Source organism: Pezoporus occidentalis, unplaced genomic scaffold, assembly GCF_034315485.1.
Source record: "Pezoporus occidentalis ecotype Australia unplaced genomic scaffold, CSIRO_AGI_Poc_V1 ctg86, whole genome shotgun sequence".
NCBI lineage: Eukaryota > Metazoa > Chordata > Aves > Psittaciformes > Psittacidae > Pezoporus > Pezoporus occidentalis.
The window spans coordinates 2,212,353-2,228,861 of NW_026916220.1; the positions used below are offsets into that span (position 1 = coordinate 2,212,353).

The 16,509-nt window shown below is 40.0% G+C and overlaps 1 protein-coding gene across 1 annotated transcript in view; it reads right to left on the reverse strand.

Moving 5' to 3' along the window:
• The window catches only part of PRR16 (proline rich 16), a 153,227-nt gene extending 139,366 nt beyond the window's left edge, over window positions 1–13,861 (reverse strand). The window contains exon 1 of the mRNA XM_062604385.1: window positions 13,543–13,861. Within this exon, the coding sequence (XP_062460369.1) occupies window positions 13,543–13,704 (162 nt within the window). The 5' untranslated portion in view covers window positions 13,705–13,861. The remainder of the gene's footprint in view (window positions 1–13,542) is intronic.
• Between the last annotated feature and the right edge of the window lie 2,648 nt (window positions 13,862–16,509).

A 16,509-nucleotide genomic window follows, 5' to 3' on the forward strand; every position in this document is an offset into this window, starting at 1 on the left:
TTTAACAGTTTCATTATTCCTCAGATGTGGTTCAGAAAACACTAAGGCAGTCTGTTCCCCTTCAATGTCCTTAAAGAAAATCATTCCTTCAGATTAATCCTTCTACAGAGCTAGAAACAGGATGTGCTTCTTAAAAAAATAAGCAGGATGCCTTGTGTATTATCTGCAACCACTTCTCCTAAAGGTCATATATGCATGAATAGAGAATATTATGTAAAGCTCACGTCTTGTCACAGGAGACAAGATCTGCAAGTAGTCTAGCCACAACAACACAGTGCTCTGTGTATGTTAATGTATCATACATACATTTTGCATCTCATATAAATGCCATACAGAAACCAGAAGCAGAAGGAAATCAAAAGATAAAGGTATTTCTAAGGGAAAAAACTTTGTGATAAACCTCCTCCTTATCTGCACTACTACTAAAATTTTAACAAAATCTTATTGTCACTGTTTATTTGTTTGGCTGGTGTGTTTTTTGTTTTTTTTTTGCCTAGATTTGTTAATGTTTTCATTTACAAATATATTGTACTTGCTTCCTATGTCTGTATTACAGAGCAGTCAGCACTAGGAAGCATGTGAAGACTCTGGAAACATCCCCTTCATTGGAAGAAAACCTTAAAGCCACATACTTGTTCTATGTTAGAAGAAACAAAGATGCTGCCATCCTGTTCTCTAGCCATACAACTCCCAAAGTCTAACACAAAGTTCTTCAACGAAAGATCGTAGTGAAGTGTTGCAACACCACAGTTACTGTACAAAAACCAAAGAAGCAATTTAATCTGTACAAAACAGACATTTAAGTATCACAAACTCCATTTGATCACGATTTAATTGCAGTGTATTAGCATTTATGTCACAGACAACTTTGTTTCATTATATACAAGAAACCATGCACAGAAGGAAGACATATCATATCTTCAATTCATAGTGATAACAATGATGTGTCATTCTTGATTAATAAATTAGCCTAAGAAATAATAGATGAACACTGGAGAGCTACTCTGCCTGTACAAAACATGCAGTTATTAAATCCAGGACTTGATTTTTAGAAAATTAAGGCTCAATAATGTTCCAAACATCCTCTAAGCCTTACCACTCTTCCAAAAGATAGCTATAAAAGAAACAGAAAACATTTGAAAAGCTGTCACATAGTACTGGGACATTACTGTTAAACCATGACATGTCACTGTCAGAAGAGGTGAAAACTAAACGTGAAGCATGCAGCTGTTTAGCAAATGATCCACAAGATCTACAGAAATACAGATCCTTTATTTTTATACTATGTTATTACTAAATGCACCTGATTCCATAATACAAATGATCAAGACAAGGTTGTTTGCATTTTCCCAAGGAAAGAATTCATCCAGAGGGTTATTTATTAACTTTCTCTTTTACTATTTTATTTTATACCCTTGGTTGACAAATATGAGTTAGGCATTCAATCTCAAAAGTAATTTATATTCTACAACACAATATAAGTTTGCAGCAACTACCAAATTATGGGGAAAATAACTGAGTATATGTTATATAACTAAGTAAATTAATATTCTGCTAGCAGTATTATATGGGAAGCCCCTATTGATAAGGTTGTATACGCTTAATAAGCTTACATTGTGGTAACTTCGTTTAAATTTGTAAGAATCTTGAAGTAGAGATTCATGATGGCTAGCCAAGTGTTCATCTCTTAGAAATAGTATACAGCCATTCATTATGATACAGTCAGGTTTTCCACTAGGATGCTACCTGTAATATTTAAAATCTTGCAATAAAAATTCAGAAAAGATTCAGTGGTGAACAGAAGATTTTATAAGTCCTTTTAAGGGCTTTTAAGATTTTTAGAAAACATTTTTAGAGATTTTAAGACATTTCCATCATTCTTCTAACATTAAATGTAAAATTCCTACATATGTCTAATGTTAATCAATCCTAGACTCTAATTCTTTGGTATGAAATGAACTTAAGCCTTGGATAAAAGAGCTGGAATCTCATCATTGCAATTCATACACATTACTGTCTATACAAGTAACGGGGTCCTAATTTCTCCTGAAAGGAAGAACATGATCACATGAATCAGATACCAACTTCACATACACATATCAAATATCAAGAGGACAACAAGCCAGTTAATACAAAACAGCCCAGCTCTTGTCAAAACCCAATCAAGTTTATTTAGTGTACACCGCCTGACAAATGGGGGGGGAGGGAAAGTCATCCAAGCCACTACTCTAATCATATTATAGTGTTCTCAGTTTCACTATATCCTTCAAATCTCCCTCAAAGACAGACCTGAATATTTTTAATCTACCATTTTTCATTTCTTGTTATTCCCGTTTTAACTTGAAGAGACAGAATACATAAACTCTGTAGTAAATAAAAGTTCTTACTCCTCTGCAGTAGACTTTTTACCTAGTTCAGCATCTTCAGCACCTGAAGTAGTACGACTTTTTGTTGTGTAACTCATCTATCCACCCATCCATCTATCCATCAATCCACCCATCCATCCCTCCCCACTTTAAAGATTACTATGTGTAATCATATTGGCTTAGAGGTTGGGTTTTTTTTCTGCAGCAATATTGTCTCGTGTATCTTTATCTTCAATAAAAATATAGTAGTACACTGTATTTTCCAGTTAAAGTCTCAGTTTAGCCAAATATCTTGATGGTTACATAGTATCACATCAGCAAAGGCTCTGCTTCCTAAGATTTAAGACAGCTAATGATAACATTTAACTAAAGTGTTTGCATATGATTTAAAATGCTTACAATCCAACCACTCAAATTCTATGATTTTTTTTTTTTAATAGACAGGATCAAATAACCACCATCTGAAAAGCACACACATGCAAATCAGTTGCCAACAGGAAACAGCAAAAACTAATAGCCAAAACCTCCTCATGCTCTTGCTTCAACATAAACTGTCCAGTTTCATCAAACACCAGTTTTCTGTAAGTCTTACAGGTTCACTGTACCATCTTTGCTTTCAAGAAACAAAAGTTATTACTTCAGGAGAGCTACCTATGCTTGTATAGTTTCCCAGTGTAAATAAATGATGAAAACTACTAGACACTGCGACCACAGACACTTCTTTATTCAAATGCCACAGCTTTACAGAACCCTAAACCACCCCATAAAATTAACTACATGGAATTAATGTAAAAAACCCCTAGTCTCTACCACTCTGATTATCACAGATAAATCTTAGCAGCACTAGCAGTGATCACCTGCTGTCATAAACTTATCCAAATGGTCTCTGCAATCATCAGTAAAAACACATGGAGAATAAAATACACGCTAGTAGGGTACTGAAAATCATTTATTTAAGAGAGAAGCACTGAAGTATTTTGAGAAAAGATGGAGTGAAACTTACATATTCCAGATGCTGAACCGAAAAGATGGAAAACAATGTTAACATAAACTATATCATGGATTTCAAAAAAAAAGCTTTTGCTTGCATTAACAACCTAGATAGCTTTGGAATCCAAAAAACACAGGTTACAATTGCCTTACCAGATTGGAAATTGAGCTAGAAAAAAATATTAACAATGCTTCCAGATCCTACACAGGAGAATCTCCTATTAGCATGCAAAAGATGCATGACAGAAAAATTGTGTTGCTAAGATGAATGCCACCTAAAATTCTTAAAGCCAGTCTTAAAATCATGACACTGACTTTTCTGATTCAACATTCAAGAATAGAGAGACAAGCACTTTCCTGTTTAACAACCCAGATGTTGTTTTGACAGCCACTAACAGTGAGGTAGATAAAGATGCAGGAGCACCAGAAACTGGTTATGAGGGAAAAGAGGAAAAGGATTAAGAAAAGGAAACAAAAAGCCTCATAGAATTGGAGGGATTAGTATCATACAACAGAAGATGAGAAATCAAAGCGAAAAATTGACATCTGCAGAGGTTGGAGCAGAGGGGCAAATTAATCTGAGTGGTTCACAACGTTAATTTGAGTTATTACATTACTCAAATTTTCATTTACCTGGACAATTTCATTTAGAGGTGGGGAAAAGGATATACCATAGTTTCACAGAGAAATGCTAAAGATGAATTCCTGTGAAAGCACAAGGAGCTGTAGCCCTCCCTTCCAATTACCACTGCTAATGTTACATATATGCTTCAGTGGCTGCACTTGCTTACAAACACCAGCTCCCCATGCTTGGTGTATGCACCTCTTATATAGACAGTTTACTGCAAATCTGTTATTTATTCTTCTATCTGAAAGTAAGGAAAATCTAGATTCAGATCAAAGGCACTGGGAAGTCCACACCATTTATTACTGCAACTTTTAACGAACAAGTAGGTAGCATTTCAGCTAATTCAAAATTTTATATTATTATTAGGAAATATTTATTCAGGGAAACTAATGGTTGTAACATAGCACGTTTAGTGAAACCTGATTTTTTGATACCACATCTGGATTATGGTATGCAGTTCTTGGCTCCTCAGTACAAGTCAGACATGAACACACAAGAACTAGCCCAGCAAAAGGTTGGGAAGATGACTAAGGGTTTGGAGCATCTATTATGTGGGGAGCAATTAAGAGAACTGTACTGTTTAGGCTGGAAAATAGAAGGCTCACAGGTATCTTACCATAATGTGACTAAATACTTAATTGCAAGGGGTAAGAAGACAAAGCAGAGTCTTCTCAGTGGTGCTAAATGACAAGACAACAGACAATAGGCACAAAATGAATTACAGGAAATTCTTCTGTATTTAAAAATAAATGTATTTGTTCTAATGATTTGTCCAATAACTACTGAATTTTCAGTAGTTAGCTGGACAATTGCACTCATATCAGCATGTGCCCTTATGAGAATTCAGAGAACTAACACAGAAAATGTGTTCTTCTTTTAACAAAAAGGAAGGAAAAAGCAGAAGGCATATCATTAAAAAAAAAAAGTTTCAATTACAAAGCATGTAAAGAAAAAATTATACATGGGGTTTGTTACACTGCAGTAAAGAAAAAACATACTGACTTTGATTTTTTCACATTTTTACATTAATTTTATACAGAAAGGAACTGTTACATGGGTATAAACCAATAAATTATAATGAAGAAGCAAGCCCAAACTGTTCAATGTTAATGTTTTCTGTTTGTTTTTAAAATCTGCATCTTTCAGACCACATAAACTGCCTGTTTTAGAACAGTGCCGTTTCCAGTGAAATATGAAATCTTACTAGATACCAAAATTTTGAATACTTTAAGCAGTTACAGAATCATAGTTACTGCTGGGAAGGACCTTAAGACTTATCTCAATTTCTGTTGTTGAATGAGAAGCCCAAATCTAAGGTTGGTTTTTTGTTCTTTTTTTTCCCCTAAGTCCTACAACCCCATGCAGATGGCCTCACTTTAAGCAAATAACAAACTTCTCACAATATTTTCAGAAGTATTAAATTATCTTCTTCTCTTACAACACAAATTATTGTAATGCAGGTAAGGAATGTCTTACTCTACTTCCTCCATGAAGCTGCTTACTGAAAAAAACATAAACACACTATAATAAAGAGAAGCAACCAGGTCTAGTGGAAGATGTCCCTGCCTATGGCAGGAGGTTTGGAACTAGATGATTTTTAAAGTCCCTTCCAACCCAAACCATTCTGTAATTCTACGAAGAACACAATACCTTCATAGGTAAAAGACTAATTACTGCAAATTTATTAAAAAAAAAACAAAAAAACAAACAAAAAAACAGCAACAACAAAAGGTGTTTTAAAATTGCACTATATTTCAGATTACTGAGGAATAATCTACAATGAAATCTGGAAATGATTCAACATCAGTGTTCTCAGACTTTATAATTCAATGTGGCACATGCTGCATTAGACAACGGATGAGTACGTGAACCCATGAACATACTACAAGTTTTGCACAAGCAACAACTAACTGACAGTACTACTCATTTGGAGTCAGTTGCTCCTCATTACTCTCATCAGCTGTAGTACAATTTTAAGCCAAACCAGAATTCTAGTGGCACAAGGACCAAGCCCTCCCACCCCAGTCACTCAACACACACAACCTGGCACAGGGCAGCTGTAGTGAAAGAGCTGCTAGAAGAGCTTCTCAGCCCTTCTGCAGTGAAAGCAGGCTCTGTTTCACTTCTTTCCCCAAGTACAGTAAGAAAGGGCATTTTGCAGCACTGCAGGTTGCTGCAGTAAGAATGACCAGAGTCAATGATGCACAGAGCTGAACAAGAACTGTGAGAGAAGGGGGCATGTATACGCTGCAGCTTTTATCGTACATTCATGGTTAACATATTAGAGATTCAGTAAAACAGATAATATGAGCCCTACATGGAAATTTGAGTGAAATGATACTTGAAGACTTATCTCAAGAAAAAAAATGTAAATTAGTTGCTATTCACTGCATTAAAAAAAAAAAAAAACAAACAAAAACTACAGACAAACAAAACCCACCAAAAAAAAAAACAAAACACCAAACCCAAACAAAGTACCGAACCTAAACAAAAATCCCAAATACTAGCAGATTAAAACACAGCCTTATCCTTGTATGGGTAGCATAGTCTTAACCTGCATGGCTAAATGTCAGTCACAGGCTACATGGCCAAGGACAGCAGTCTCTATGTAAAATAAGCCTCTTCACTCTGTTTGCCTCACAGCAATAACACCTACTAAAGAAAAAAATGGGAACATATGAGTAGGGTATAAATGACCTACTTGTGAGGTCACTAACAATTCAGTTCACCTGCCTTTCATGGAACAGATATAATATACAGAGAAGACTATAAGCCACCAGTATTTTGCAGCTCTAAAAGAAATGGAAACTAGAACAGGACAGTGACGCTCTTTCCAAAGGTATTGTGAAATAGGCACTATAGGAAGGTACTCTTCAAACACAGACAACATTTGCACCTCTGTTTCACTTTCCCCAAGAGGAGGGGGAAGTACACAGAGTTGTGTACAGATTGACTGTGAGAAGTAATCTGACTGGAAGTTTTTGACTTCAGGAAGGTTATTCCAGAACTTCATCCAACGTCTGTGATGGGAACAGAACCATTGTTTCATTTCCAGAAGAAACTGGCAAAAATCTGCAAAACTTCAACGATGGTGCTCAACCAACTCATTGTTTTTGCATGACACATTCATATACACACATGGCAGCAACTGATTCTTCTGAATTCTGAAGCTTCAATAAAAATGAAGAAGCCCAAAACTAACTTCTGTCACCCTCACACTTACTTTTGTTCCTGCTGAAGTCAATGGAAAAATCTGACTGCAACAGACTGAAGTTCATGCCTCACTACTTTTGTTTTCTATATCACGGTCAGTAGTGCACAGATTGTGTAAAGTTCAAACTGTAGCATGAAGATGCATATTTTCACTGTGGTTCTGTTTTTATTTGAAAACTGAATTTATATATGCTCTATTTAGCTCAGGGTTGCACAATACACATTACTATCAGAAGCTTAGTATTGCATAAAAGGAATGAAGTAGCTGACATGAGTGTGTTTATAAAAACAAAATAGCATAAACTGACAGTGTGCATCCCTCTGTCAAGCCTCTGGATATTAACAAGCAATGCTCTCTATGTACACCACTTATTCTTTTTATTGCGTTATACAGTACAATTACTAACTCTTGATAGTTTTGGTTACAACTCAGATGTGGAGCAATCTTACCTCATCGTATACCAACATTTAACTGTTCCTGACAACCTTAACACATAGGGTTTTTTAAGGTTCACAGTTACCTTTTAGCTTTATTAGCTTTATTGATATTACATTTTATATTAAAACATTTGCACTTTTTTGTTGTGTATGACTGTATAAATGCTTCACAGGCCGCAAGAAATAAAAAGAAAATTATTATTGAGTTACCTGCAATGACTATTTATGGCTTTGTTTGGACCCCTAGGCAGATCGCAATGAAGTTGCTGTGCAGTGCTTCTCTTACATAATGAATCATACTCTAAACTTACAATAAACATCCAGATACAGTTCATGATTGCATTCGTCACTAAGGACTACAATAAGAAATCAGAAAAAAGTCTGCTGCTGGAGAGATTAGCAAGTTTTGGAATGGGCAATGCAGTCAGTCATGCAACACCTTGGTCCTGGTGCCTGATCTGGATTAGAGCCCCAACTACTGCAATAAAAATCACAAGAACGCTTCAGTCCCTGTCACATCTCACTGACCAGATCTGCATATACAGAGAGTGTATCCACTGAAGCAAGACTCCATGAAGAACACAGTATCCAGAATCCATACGTAAGAAGGTCATCTGCATTTACTCGATTTCTAACAGTAGGAGCAAGTATGCTGAAAAACATCTTTCTTCAACTGCCACCACCTAGCAAAAGGAGCAGAAGAACCTTGACATCCGGGGAGACCCCCAGAAAAAGAGGCAGGGATCAGCAGAAGGAGGAATGGATTAAAATGTTTTGCTATTGGTTTACCTACTCTTAGGTTTCTATATAGAACATTCTATACCTATACTGTAATACCTTCTCCCCTGGTCTTCATGCACCAATACGAACCCAAAACATTTCTTTGTATTCATGTTTGTGCTGCTGCCTGCACATCGGATTGATTGTTGCTGCTTTTATCGTCTTGGTGGATGCAAACTACAGCTCCCTAGTTTCTGGATTAACAGGCAAGAACCTGAAGTGTCTTTCTGCCATCCACATCATTAGCTGAATATAAAAACAAAAACAGAATAGAAAAATCAGTATTGAAAATGTAATATGCTCCTGCAGGCCTGATCTAGAGATGAAGAAAATGGAATACATGATCACCCTCCACTTAAAATAATGATTGGCCTGGTTATGGACTCAGGCCATCTACCCCATAACAAATTTTGTTGTGGTGTTTAGGGGGAGTGGGTTGGCATCTGCTAGCTCCATCAGCACTCAGAAAACATTATTTGTTAAGTCATGCCCAAATTTTATAGATCACATCTTCATGGAAAATAAATGCATCAGTTATTCAGTTATTCAGTTATTATTCAGTCATTCTGTCTGCAAGACATTTTTGGAGTATTTAAAGCAGAGGAGGTAGATTAGGAAAGAAAGGAAATTTACTGATGCATGTGCAATGCCTATGAAGGCTTCTATTTCTCCTGCACCTCCATTCTGGGTCATTCTAAACACTGGCAATAGCTACACAGCTGCTTCCTTTTGATAAATGGTGAAGTGTATTTAGCCAATTAAAAGCTGTGCAAACGTTTTACACATATCTTCCAGGAATTTGTTCTGCATGATGAATTTTTATTACTATAAAAAGTATTTATCAAATGATCTAGTTAAAAAATTCCTTAACGTAAACAAGTGCAAGGCTACAGAAATGTGCAACATTAACATAAAATGTGAAAGCAGGTAAGTCTTAACAATTATAGTACCAGTTTTAAGATGATCTCTGTGCCCTGCTGTCCACAGATGCCCATGTACACCCACTATAATCCCTTCTGAAGTCATCAGATAATTAGGGCTACATCACACATTTTGCATCACACAAAACAGTTTAATTAGCACACATCTTCTGGTTTCCAGTAGTGCTCATCATCACATTATTTAAGTACAAGACTGATAAATATCACCTGCAAAGCAAGACTTAATGAGAACCATCTTTATAGACAAGATGCCTGAAAACAATGTCTTTTATCCAATTCTCTAGAAAAAAAAAAAATCAAAGTTTAAAGCTTCACCAACTTAATTTTGAAATAGTGTGGACTAAAGGAATTGTTGGCTTTACTCAATCTTCTGGCACCCCTTTGATTTTTCTCTGGAGTAGTCATCAAATAACAGCCACTCAATCCATTTAAAATCCATTTTTTCCAGCACAAAAACACATCCTGCTGTTGGTACACACCCACCCAGTGTTTCTTTTTAGCAAGGAGACAACAGGGGCCTAAGTTAACTGAACCCTAGAGAAGACTAGCCACACAGGAGTTCAGACACTGGAGTTTTGGCATCACTTCATCCTAACATGTTCCCCAGTAAACCACCCCCGCACACCCCTACCTACCCCCCCTCCCCACCCCCCACCCTTAGTCTTTTGTGGTTGCTTACCCTAAGGAGTTCAGACCAATAAATAAGTAACAACAACAACAAAAAAAAGCCAACAAAAAAAAACAGATGTTCCACTTCTGAAACACAGTAACACCTAACATGTACTTATTTTAATCCACGTGACTTAATCATGTGTTTTTACAGAAAATTTATAAGCTTTATGGTTTCTGCATCTGAATTTAACACCCCATCCTCACTGCACTCTTCTCCTGCTTCCACTTCTTCCTTCCCCCCTTTTAAATATAAAAAATATTAAAGCATCAATTAGGAAAACCTTTGGAACAAAGAGCAGATGCAAACAGAATCATAGAATCATAGAACAGTTAGGGTTGGAAAGGACCTTAAGATCATCTAGCTCCAACCCCCCTGCCATGGGCAAGGACATCTCACACTAAACCATGCCACCCAAGGCTCTGTCCAACCTGGCCTTAAACACCGCCAGGGATGGAGCATTCACAACTTCCCTGGGCAACCCTTTCCAGTGCCTCACCACCCTTACAGTAAAGAACTTCTTCCTTATATCCAATCTAAACTTCCCCTGTTTAAGTTTTAACCCATTACCCCTTGTCCTATCACTACAGTCCCTAATCAAAAGTCCCTCCGCAGCATCCCTATAGCCCCCATTCAGATATTGGAAGGCTACATTAATATAAGTAAATCGTAACAAGCCGAATATAAAAAGATATACAAGTCTTGTACAGCCATTCAGAACAGTTCACTTTGAAGCAATGAAACTATCTGTCAATTTGACAGTACTTTGAATATAAAAACTTGCAAAACAAGACAAAGAATCTAGGCGAGGACATCCAGTCCATCCTAATATATTAAGCATAATCTAATAAATAATTAAATATTTTACATTTAAGGGTCACAAATGCATAGGCATACACAGGAGAAAAAGAAAGGCATTCTACAAATGCCATATTTTCAGTATCACAGCCATTACTGTAACTGCACAAAAAAAGACCCTTCATGCCCTACCACTGTAGCAGAATTGAAGTCTTTTTTAACAGTAATAAAAAGAAAAAAAAAGGAGAAAGGAATGAACAGAAGAGTTTGTAGCGCAACAGCTGAGCTGCACCAAACATACACTGAAACAAAAGGGTAGTCACAACATTTCCAGAGCACAATTTGTACTGAAAATAGAATGCAAACTTATATCCTCTTGTTTATTGCTTTTCCTGGTCTTACAAGAAGGAGCCACAATGAACAACAGGTGTACTTCTGTTTATAATACACCAGAACTGATTATAGACCAAATTCTTATACACTTTAATGAAACATCTGCCAATGCTTTCTAACACCTACAAACAACCTATAAAAGACACTGTTTACTGGCTTCTAGTGTCTGCAGTTAACACACTTTCACGTAAAAAGGTATACATTGCATATGTCAGTGTTAAGAGATCTTGTACAGATTTAGCCTATACTACAAAAGGTAGAAAACTGGAGGTACTCAGATGGCAAACTTCTATGGACATTTCAGAATAAATGTCTTACAAAGTGTATTTAGCACATAATGATGATATTGCAAGCAAGCAGATGATTGCATATACAACCCTTGTTTCTCTCAGTATTGCAGCTATCCTTGTGAGACAGATTCAGAGAAAAGCATTACTCAAGCTCATGTGCTGCTATGAACAAGATTTAACTATTCTTTTTAGAAAAATATTTTCATTTTCTCTAAAAAAGGTGCTCTTGGCAATCCTTCCACCCTTCAGCAGGTACACAGTATTTATTAGAGCTACAGCATCATTTCTCTACAACTTCCCTTTTACGTTTCACTTTACTTGGGAAGAACAGTTTCACACAAGCCACTTCCCCATCAAGCAGAGGTAAATCCAGTTCTCTCTTGCAATGCAGTCAACCAGAACACAGAAGTTTGCTTAGATAAAACATGACACAGTAAATGATGGCATATGACCTCTATCTAGTGATCTTGTTTGCTCACTAGCGGAAAGCTAGGACTGATTCTTTGCAGGGAATGATTTACACTCATGGGGCAGATCACAGTACATCCTCTCCAGCCCCTGAAAATGTGCTTCTGCAGCCACAGGAGCCAGTTTGCTCTACCAGTCTTTAAAACGTTGAAAAAAACTGCCTTACAAATAATGTTTATTTTCACTTCAAAATACCTCAAAAATTACAGAGCACAGACAGCAGCATGTTAAAGAAAAGAAAAATTATAGAGGTTGCTGATTTTGGTTGGTTTTTGGCTTTGTTTCTTGTTAAAAAAAAAAAAGGAGAAATGTGGAATTGTGGGTGAGAAAGAAGTCCAACAGCTGTGATTAGTGAGCTGTGTGTTTATACATCTTTCAACATTATACGAAGCACTGGGCGAATTTCAGACTGCCCCAGATGGCAAAAGTCTGTTGAATGAAACTTGTTGACAATGTTGTTAAAATAAAAAACTAATATTTGATAGAAAAAAAAAAAAAAAAAAAAACCACAGCATGTTACAAATGTCAAATTTGTAATTTATAAAATTACAAATTATAAAGCAATGTACAGGGATTCTGTACTTGAATTTCGGTTCATAACCCAACCATCTGTCGAACACTTGTGTAGAAAAAGCAACATAACGTGGAAATCTCTTAAAGGTCAGCCAAATCCCTTCCTTCAACTACAGGGTTTCCCTGTTTACGAACACGCCCGCCGTAATCGCACTCTGCCTGCAGATTAACCCAGGGGAGATGACACTCGCCACCGGCAAAAGAAAGATTGCAAAGGCAACCCTGTCAAATAGGTAAGATGAACGGGGTGCTCAGCTCACGGTGAAGCTGCCTGCAAGAGGCAGAGGGAGACTTCGGACGCCGGTACTGCCGAGCCGCGCAGGGACCCTTCGCCCAGGGAGGTGGGTGCGGGAGATCCGGTGCCCCCAGCCCTCAGCTGCCGGCAGATCCGAGCAGGGCTGTTGCCTGGGGGAGAATAGGGGGCTGCACCGTGCACCCGAAAAGTTAAACCCACCGGAGCAGGATGGAGTGTCTGACGCCTCTCCCACAGCCGGGATGCTAAACCGGCGCAGTCCGGGATCGGGCAGGGCTGCGGGTCCCGCATCTCCCCCAGACACCCTCCTCGTCCAGCGGGGACTCCGCAGAACTGCCCGCTGCTTCCCGGGAAAAAATAAACAAAATAAATGATAATGTGAAAAATAAAAAAAAAAAAACAACTCCGAGGGGGTTCGCCGAAGTGGAAAGTCCCCGGAAAGAGCCGCCTCGTAGCCGAGGAGGGAGCACGACCGGCCGGGGAGGCGCGCAGCGCACCGCACCCGGGACACTGGGCTCCAGCCCCCCCACTCCGTCCCGTTATGGACCGCCGGCGCAGCTTCTCGCCCCTGGACACGGCTCCCTACCCAGCCTGAACACTAGTTGCTCCACCCGCGGTGAAGTGGTGAAAGGCGCCCTGGGGCAACAGCGGAGCTCCGCGGCACAGGAGCCCCAGCCGATGGGTGCTCCCCCCATGCATGGGGCAGACCGGGGTCCGCCCGAGCAGCCATCCGCTTCTCACCTCTTTAAGTTCCTTGGCCACGTCTTTCAGGTCCCCCAGGACTAATTCCAAATCCTCCACGATAATCTTAATCTGCTCCTTCACCTTGGTTTTGGAGGCTGCGGGCGGCCCCTCGGACGGCGACGAGGAGGAGGATGCGGTCCCCTTGGACTGGGCGGACATCCTTCGGGGCAGCCCAGCGCGGCCAGGGGGGCACGAAGGTCAGGCGAGCGCGGCTACCGCCGGCCGCCCGGCCTCGTCCCTCCGGCTCCTGGAGCTACTGCAGCCGCTGCTGTTGCTGCCGCCGCCGCCGCCTACCCGCCCGCGCATCCCACGCCCGGCGCGTTGAGCCGCGCCGCGCTCCGCCGGGCGGGCGCGCTGTGCAGTTGCCATCAGCTCCCGGCAGCGGCGCGGGGGCCCGGCTGCAGCCCTCCCTGCGCCGCGCCTGCGCCTCGCCCCGCCCGCGCCACAGCCCGCTCGGGCCCGGGCCCCGGCCCCGGCCCCGGCCCCGGCCCCGGTCCCGGCCCCGGCCCCGGCTCCGGCTCCGGCTGGGGAAGAGGGGCCGAGGGAGGAGCGACGGGCACCTCACTGCCGTCAGCATCGCACCGCTGTGCTGCCCGGGGAGCGGGAGGCACGGGGGCTCCTCCTTGGAAGAGGTACTCTGCCCCCCTCGTCCCTGCGAGACAGCCCGTAGGGCGGGGGCATGGCGCCGCATTTGGCCTGGAGCTCTCTCGGGGATCCCCGGTCACGGCGGCCTATTGCACCAGCTCTGATGGAGAAGTGTTAAGCGCCCGTCAGAACAGCCCCCCCAAAAGAGAATCGGTTTCAGTGGCTGGCGCATTGCAAAATTCCTGCCAAAGGAGACAACAGAGCCTGTTTCTGCAAAAAAAAAAAAAAAAAAAAAAAAATCTGCACTTGTGAAGTAACCCTTCTGGCTGCTCTGGTCAGCGCCCTGCTCTCTTTGGACTTTCCTGCTCAAAGGAGTCTATAGGAAGGTGTTTTGTAAATACCACCGAATTGGTAAAAGGTCCACATCTTTGCCCATGCCTGCAGATTGCCCTGCAAACACTTATTAGTGATCAGTAGACCCTATTCAAGTTGCATTTGATCAGATAGAAGTAAAATGCACGTGAGCCAGAACAGCTTTTACAAGCCATTTTGCTACTTGGCTCCCTGAGGCAGAGGCCTGTGCTGCATTTTGAGCACACACTTTCCCTAGCATTATTCAGAGATCAGTGTGTGGGCCAAAAGGAAGAGATTGCTGGATATCATTCACCTCTGTGGTTTTTCATTTTACTGCAAAAAGGTGGCAAGTTCAGGAATTCTTAAAGCTACCTCCCAGTAGCTATGAAGTGCAAGAGGGCATGCAGCCAAGCCCTGCTTCGAGGATCACCCGGCATGGTTGCGATTGGCTTTTGATGCTTTAAATGCTTCCAAGAGTTTTGGCAGCCTGAGATGTTTTAACCTAGCTAAAACAGGAGGAGAAAAGCAGAACATTTCCCAGACTGGTGTGTCTGCACATGGTAAATAATCTCACTTGGTGACAGAGAGTTTTTCTCTGGGAAAGGTGTGGAACGGGGATATGAGTAGACAAGGGCTGACAGCACCTCTTACTTGGGGTTAAGTGTAATTATCTCTGCACATTTTACCACTATAAAACGGTAATATGTTACCAATGTATTACCATTTACATAGTCAGCCAAACACCAAACAATTGTGTAGTGTTAGACTGAAATAATTTGTTAGTGGGCATATATTGTATTTTTTCCTCACCAGGTGTCTCCCAATTTCACGTTTTTTTAAACAGTTTCAAGGAGGGCAAGTTCAGGAAGAGCCTATGTCTTTCCTCTTGATTTCCCTTAAGTCTCATGGTAGACTTTTTCATCTCACCAAAGCAACAGTTCTTCCAACACTGACTTTTAAAAGCATTCCTACTGGTTATTTTTGCTTAACTGTTTCTGTATGAGCAACAGCATCATATGATTTTTTGAGCTAGCTAAGTAATAGAGTCTGAATTTCCAAACTGCAGTCACCACTAAATTAGGAAGAAAGCAACCCACAAGTTGTTGAGTAAGTTTTAATTCATACATGGCATTGTATGAACAGAAAAAAAAAAAAAAATTATGAAGAGCTATCAGTGAAATGTCGATGCAGCAGCCAGCACATCCCCAGTTTATAACTAAAGGAAAAAAGGTCTATTTTCTGACACCATTTAAGAATACTGTGTAACAATACACTGTACATACCTATACGAAACATAGCTTAAATAGGTAAGGGATGGTTTCTACAACATTTCTGTAGAAATCATCAACATGGTCACAAAATTACTACCAGATTTGCTACAGACCCTCTATAAATACTGTCTAGCCTAATTGAGCATTCATTATTATACAAATTTTCCAACACAGTTTCTTACTTTCTTACTGTATGAAGCTGTGGCACCTCTCGCATACTTTAAGAAGGGAAAACTGATTCCTGTTTTACCTCATCAGTTAGTTTGAAGTCATAGAAAGATTGCCCATGATCCTGTGGTTATCCTGTTTCCTTAATCCTGCAACAGCATTGGAGACTTCCCAAACTTTTGAAGATGTCCACTTCACCAATCCCTTCACTTCTATAGTGACATTCTTCTAAGGTCTCTGCAGGATTATGTAGTGGCTGATATTTTGTATTCAACCAAGTCTCTACTGCTTATCCCTGAAAAAACACTGACAGCTCTTCTGAGTCCTGAGTAAAGTTCAGTGTCCTCTTGATCTTGAATGCAATTTTATGCCTTTAAAAAATGAGCTATACCATGTCTCAGTTAACTAATCAGTAGTGTCCCATAGCATGTAGCAAAGCTATCTACTAGTTGTTCTATTTCTTTTGCTTCTGTATCTACAAGTAAATGTTATTTATTTTTGGCAGTTTATTCTTTTTGAAGCCTTTCCATCTGTACCTTCGCTAAACCCAAAGTGGCTAATCAGGGAAAAGAAGGGTAGCTCGTTA